The sequence below is a fragment of the Pinus tabuliformis genome, chromosome 6 (assembly GCF_031772625.1).
Source record: "Pinus tabuliformis cultivar Carrire ecotype Pingquan chromosome 6, CPIR1, whole genome shotgun sequence".
NCBI classification, from domain to species: domain Eukaryota; kingdom Viridiplantae; phylum Streptophyta; class Pinopsida; order Pinales; family Pinaceae; genus Pinus; species Pinus tabuliformis.
Genome location: NC_142292.1, coordinates 1,765,273,460 through 1,765,280,703, shown reverse-complemented (window position 1 = coordinate 1,765,280,703; position 7,244 = coordinate 1,765,273,460). Strand labels below are relative to the sequence as shown.

The 7,244-nt window shown below is 37.3% G+C and overlaps 1 protein-coding gene across 1 annotated transcript; it reads left to right on the top strand.

Annotated features, from left to right (window-relative positions):
- Positions 1-488: 488 nt before the first annotated feature.
- LOC149266008 (disease resistance protein RML1A-like) lies at positions 489-4,763 on the top strand. The gene is made up of 3 exons (XM_089406777.1): positions 489-1,039; positions 1,387-2,485; positions 2,595-4,763. Exons 1-3 carry the CDS (start codon positions 489-491, stop codon positions 4,761-4,763), a joined length of 3,819 nt encoding a protein of 1,272 aa, XP_089262903.1.
- The last annotated feature ends 2,481 nt before the right edge of the window (positions 4,764-7,244 follow it).

Below are 7,244 nucleotides of genomic sequence, written 5' to 3'. Positions count from 1 at the left end.
GTTACCTTACTCGTTTTTTTGGGTTGTAAAATAACATTACAATACTGGTTGAGATACAGCACATCCTTTCCACCCATAGTGAGATACAATACTCGTTTGGCCAAAAGGGGCTCGGATTCGGCTGCAGCTTCTTGCTTCCAGTTTTGAATAACCGCCTCACCTATTCATCTTATTCATTGTGTCAGCGGTTCTTCTTATTTTCAATCCATCCATTCATCCCATTCGGCCTTCTGCAATGGCAAACTTGTTACCTGTTACCTTATTCGTTTTTTTGGGGTTGTAAAATAACATTACAATACTGGTTGAGATACAGCACATCCTTTCCACCCATCCATAGTGAGATACAATACTCGTTTGGCCAAAAGGGGCTCGGGTTCGGCTGCAGCTTCTTGCTTCCAGTTTTGAATAACCCTCGCCTATTCATCTTATTCATTGTGTCAGCTGTTCTTATTTTCAGTCCATCCATTCATCCCATTCCGCCTTCTGCAATGGCAAACCTATCCACCCCACCGCAACAGAAGGGCGATGCTTCATCGTCTTCTGCCTCCACCTCTTGTCCCCGATATGATGTTTTCATCAATCATCGGGGACCCGATGTTAAAAACACCTTCGTTAGCCATCTCGACAAGCGCCTTCGTGAACATGGATTGTGGCCGTTTCTTGACAGGCCTGAACTGCAGGCGGGACGCGACATCAAGTCTCAAATCGAAGCCGCTATTCGAGTGGCTTCTGTGCACATTGCGATTTTTTCTCCGACTTATGCGGAATCGACATGGTGCCTCGACGAACTAGTCCTTATGCTCAACTCCGGGGCTCCCATTGTTCCAATATTTTTCAATGTCGAGCCTTCTGAGGTCAGGTGGAACGACAAAAAAGGAGCATACGCTGAAGCCCTGAAAAAACTCGAGCAGAAGACAAGCAGCGACCCTCAAACTAATGGAGAGAAGCCACGCCACGACTCCACTACCATTCAAGGCTGGAGAGCTGCTCTTTCTCATGTCGCCAATCTGAAGGGTTGCGAACTGAAGGGCTTTAATGGGTAAACATTTTTAACTATTTCCTGTCCGTTTTAGTTCCTTGGTTGGTATTTGATATTAATTAAATTTGATTAAGTGAAGGAGCTAAAGTTATTAGGTTAACAGTTGTAGTTTCGGGTACTTTGAATCAGTGACAGACCTGTGGTATTGAGTATATCCTATTACATGTGACCAAATTTGGGGATTTTCCATCTCACAAGTTCTGGAGATGTTCTGATGTTTCCACCATGTGGTTTTTCAGAATAAATCATAGTGCATATGTGTTGTTCTTAGAGGTGTGGTTGTTATCCTTATTCCTCTACCAACACTTCATATTTACTCCTGCGTTTCTCATTGGTTATTCATCCAGGAACGAGCAGGAGCTCATGGACGAAGTTGTGCGAAACGTATTGAAAAAAGGTCCAAAAACACCGCTTTTTGTGGCTAGATATCCAACTGGTTTGGATGATAAGCTACAAGACTTTGAAAGTACAGTGCTGTCGCAGCAGGGGCAGGAGCGTGACGTCCAGGCCAGGGTTGTGGGAATTGTAGGTGTTGGTGGTATTGGGAAAACCACTTTGGTGAAACAGATCTTCAACCGTAGGTGCTCTGAGTATGATGGATCCTCTTTTTTATCTGATATTAGTGAAACTGCAGCTAGAAAATCTCTGGTTGATTTGCAAATGAAGCTCATTAAGGACTTGACACACAGGGATATTAAAATTGAAATTGTGGACCAAGGTGTGATAATCCTTAAACGTTACCTAGCTTGTTATAATGCAATGATAGTTTTAGATAATGTAGAGAAGGCCGATCAATTGGATGCATTCTTACCAACTAGGGATGTTCTTACTTCCAATAGCTTGATACTAGTTACCTCTCGGGACAAGCATGCTCTCCTATGTTCAGAAATAGCAGATTCATCAATTTATAAGCTCACCGGGATGAATGGAGCACACTCCCAAGAGTTGTTCTGCTCATATGCTTTCAATCAGCCACATCCACCACCAGGATTTATACATCTGGTGGAACGGTTTGTAACGGCCTGTGATGGATTGCCGTTGTCATTGAAAGTTACTGGGGCTCTTCTTTGTGGAAGAGATGACACATATTGGAAAGATCTATTGAATGATTTTCACAACATACCACCCGCGGACATACGGGAAACGCTCAAAATTAGTTATAATTCACTCGACCAAGAGTACCGGCAAATATTCTTAGATATGGCCTGCTTTTCTATAGGAGAAGATATGGATACAGCAAAAAGAATATGGGGAGCGGTGGGGATTTCAAATTTAGAGAGCAAGTTTCTTCTGGAACTGGACAGCGGAAAGCGGATAAAAATGCATGATCAGGTTAGAGATATGGGAAGATATACTGCTGCGGAAAGATCAATGCCCCATCGTCTTTGGTGTCACGCCACCAACAATAACAATGTTGATAAGTTATTTGAAGAATCGTCGTGGTCTGTAAGTGATTCAAACATTCCTCTTTGGTTCAAAATTTTTAAAGTTGCATTGTTCAACGCAAGATCTGTGCCCTGGATACTATCTATCTTTTATTTTTATGATTGAATAGGTCACAACCGAAGTTCGCGGGATTTCGACGGTTCATCGTGTAGACGGTTTTCATTATGGATTCGGTGTCCGTTCAGAAATGTCATGGTACAAAAGGTGTATTCAGGAGCTGTTGGGAAACTGTAAGCGGGCACTGTACTTCAATACAGATCGTTATCATGGTTTGCGAATTCTTGCAAGTGAAGATTATTATGTAGAAGCTATATTGAGGAGGGTGCGGTCACCACATCTCATGTGGCTCCGCTGGTATAAATGCCCCTATTCTTCCCTGCCTTCTTGGGTTCCGCTGAAAAATTTAAGAGTTTTAGAAGTGAGAGGAAGCAGATTGAAAACCTTGTGGCAACAGGAATCTCAGGTACGCAATTTTGCGTGTTTATACTTCTTTTATTTCAATCTCAATTTGTTTGTAGATGAGAATCATCTCGAAATCTTTCTTACAGTGGAAATGTGTACATTGCAGCGGCCTCTCCAGTTGCGAGAGTTAAACATCTACTCTCCAGTTTCAGATTTTCCAAAGTCCATAGGACAACTGAAGTACCTTGAAAAGATTGTTGTGGATTATGATGGGACTGTCCAACTCAAAACTTTGCGGGAGGAATTTTGTTATATGCCCTCTTTGACATACTTGGTCTTAAGACATTTCACAAGAATGAGATCGTTGCCTGATTCCCTGGGAAAGCTAACAAATCTTCAGCACATCGATTTGTCTTATGCTACCAGTTTGGAGATGCTGCCTGATTCCATCGGAAAGCTACCAAACCTCCAGTCCATCGATTTGTCTTATTGTTCCCGCTTGGCGATGCTGCCAAATTCTTTTGGGAATTTGACTCGACTCAAACGTCTCTCTTTGAAGGAATGTAGGAATGTGACCCTTTCCAAAGACACACTTGAAAATATTACGATGCTGGAATTCTTGGATCTTTCATGTTGTTCCAATGTGAAAGAATTGCCTCCCCAGGTCGCACATCAACGGTTCTTGGAAGAAATATATTTAGTGGATGCCGAGTTAAAAGAATTGCCAAGCGGTATCGGTGACCTATGCAACTTGGAGGTACTCCATTTAGGGGACCATTTGTTGGAAGCGCTGCCATCTTCCCTCGGTTCCCTCAATAGCTTGAAGGAATTGTGGGTGAGCAATTGCCCGCGATTGAAATGCTTGCTGGATACTTTTGGACAGTTGACTCAACTGACAAAGTTGAAGTTGGTTTCCTGTGGAATACAAAAGTTACCACAGGATGTTCTCCTGCTAAACAATCTTGAATACTTTCTCATAGAAGATTGTCCATTGGGCGAACTTCCATTTAAAACAGCAGAACGAGAAAGAGAAACAGTAGCAGCGTTGGATGAATTGGACGACTCCAATGGCAAATGTATCTTTGGTTTGGAGAGGCTCCGGGAATTTAAACTGGTCAGAGTACAGATAAGGGAGGTAACCTTTCCTGAAGGAGTTTGCCGAAACCTTCAACAACTTTCCTTGATTCATTGTAAGGAATTGAGGCAAATAGAAAGGCTTTGTGGTATCTATGATTGTGAAAATGTAAAGGAGCTCACCAGTGTTGAAAGGTCTTTGAAACACTTGCATGTCGATGGATGTAGCAAACTCAAGAGCATACAAGCTTTGGAACACCTCCCAAACCTTGGAACACTAACTGTTCATGATTGTGATGAGATAGAAGTGTTGTCATCTCAGGAACATCTTAGATCTTTGTATTGGTTGGACGTCTCTGGATGTAGTAAACTGAAGACCATACAAGGGTTGGAACACCTCACAAAACTTAAAGTGCTAATTGTTGCTGATCTGGCTGAGATAGAAGAGTTGCCAGCTTTGGAAAATTTATGGGTTTTGAGAGTTAATCGATGTCCCAAGTTCAAGTGCATGCAAGGGTTGGCGCAGTTCAGAGAGCTTCAACATTTACATGTTTTTGAATGCGATGAGATAGAAGAGCTGCGAGGTGTGGAACATTTAATGTCCTTGCAATCACTTCTTGTAAGTTACTGTCCCAAACTGCAGTGGCGCGAGAGAGTACTGGAGCAGTTGCGCCAACAATTGACGGGAGGATTCAGTTATATAAAAGAAAGCAAAATGAAGAGGCTGTGGTCCGCTATTTGTGGAGCGAGAGAGTGCGACGGGGATAGAAAAACAAAAAAAATGAAGAGCATGTCAAATTAAGACCATGGTATATTTTAATATTTTATGTGAAGCCTTATTGCGTTTCTCTCTGTTTTGGTGACCTTGGTAGTAAGTGTGGGAGTATTGGGTTCATTTAGTTGTTAGATTTAAATTACGGCATGGAAGACATAGTTGAGGTTAGATAGATGGCAAAACTTCGAAGCTCCAAACCATTCGAACACTTCCGTGGTTGTCAAATTCTGTTTTGGTGAGAGGTGTTATTCGTGTGAATAGCATTAAAGAACGTGGCTTATACGGGTTAATGTTAAGGTTGTTGGTTTTTTTTTAATAATATTAAATAATAATAGTTATTATTATTTATAATTATGGGTAATAGTTAAGAGGATGATAGAAATTTAATTTCTGTAAAATTTGCTGCAGTATTCATAGATCAAGGGTTAAGTTTTTATCTATAAATTAGTTATATTCATTTAATTGATTTAGTTTAAATTAATTAATTAAAAAATATCATATTAACAAATATCATACTGGGCATGGTATTGATAAACCAAATTAAAAATTTCTATGGTTAAGAATATTGTTACATGTATTTTAAAACACATATAGATTTAATTCATATATTGATTATTTTTATAATTAATAATAAATAATTTAAAATAAAACTATAACGAAGTTAATATATATATATATATATATATATATATATATATATATTTAAAATTGGCAATGTGTGATGTATAATAGCTTAAGTGTTTTGATCTTTATCATGGATTGATACCTATTTGTGTTTACTAAACATTTAATTTATGACTAATTTGCAAGTTTAATGATTAAAAACATGTATTTTTACAAAAAGTTGAGTTTAATTTCGAAGAAAGACATATTTTAATAATCAAAATATTTACATAAAACTAGTTTTATTTTAAAATTTTATTTTTTTGAAAAGACATTATATAAGGCTGTCGTCATGCTCAATTTTTATAAGATGAAAATAGTTTAATTTTTAAAGAGTTTTGACTTCTGTGATCCATACTTTGATTATGAGAATAATTTCAGCAAAATCACATAGAGAATCATTTGTCGACGCGTTTAGAACCAACTAGTGTGGTTCATCCTCACTACAAGTTGAGGAACAAATCCCAACGATCAGTTAAATAGTGCATGCAGGTCCTCCAACGGCTATATTTGACCGGTCAACGGTTAAAAAGACTCTTAACGGCTAGATTAGATCAGGGCCTAGGGGAAAGGGTCAAGGTTAGTTAAAATAATCAAATAATATTACAATTTTTCATCTTATTATCACAATTATTAACTTCTCAAATAAATATTATTAATCTAATAATAGACTAAATTTTATCTTATTTTATTAATTAATTAATTTAGCAATATTAATTAATTAATTAATTTTTATTTTTTGATTATTATTATTAATTTATTGTATTAACTTTAAGTTAATAGTAATATTATTAAATTAACTTCATGTTAATAGTAATATTATTATATTAATTTCAAATTGATATTATTAATAATATTAGCCTAGCATACATTTTATTTTATTTTTATTTTAATTGTTTTTATTTTTATTTCTATAATATTATCAATAGCAATATTAATACAAATTTATATTAAATTATTATTAATAGTAATATTATTGTATTAACTAAATAATAATATTATTATATTAACTTCAAGTTCATAGTAATATTATTATATTAATTTCAAATTAATATTATTAATAACATTAGCCTAGGGTAAATTTTTTAATATATGAGTAACTAGAATAATATTACAATTGCTACTATTTTACTTGTCGTTTCATGATACTAGTTATATTTAGAGAGACTTAATTACTAAATAACAATAATATTTTACTTAAAACTAATAATATTGGTTTAGGGTGAATAATTAAAGATTATTAATTAATAAAGTGACTAATGATATTAAAAGAATGAGACTATTATTACTAAACTAAGAAAACAGCGGACAGCTAAACAAACAGAGAGGGGTCATGAGAAGAAGAGGCTAAGATAGAAGCGCTGGGATCCAGCAACTACTAATCTTCCAGCCGTCATCCCTATTGAGATTCACAGGTCTTTTCTCGATCTCAAGGGCTTCCCTAAATTTACGATGGTGAAACTGCGTAACTCTTGCGATAACTTGAGCCTCTTCGATACAGACATGATGTTTAGTTTTCTCGGCATGCTCTGCTAGGGCTGAGGACTTGGCCCTTCCATGCTTCAAGTCTGCTGAGTGCTCACTAATCCTCTGATTAATAGAACGACCAGTTTCACCAATGTATGGGGCCCCACAGGAACAGGGAATGACATAGACACCTTTCATGTCTTTAGGGTCGACAGGATCTTTAACAGAACGAAGAGAGCTACGGATGGTGTTAAGAGGTCTAAAGGTTGAGGGAATATTGTGCTTCTTAAGAATCCTAGCGATCTTATCAGTGGTTCCTTGGATGTAGGGGAGGTGTACCCCCAGGATCCGGTCTTTAGGATCTTTATGGACAGAGGG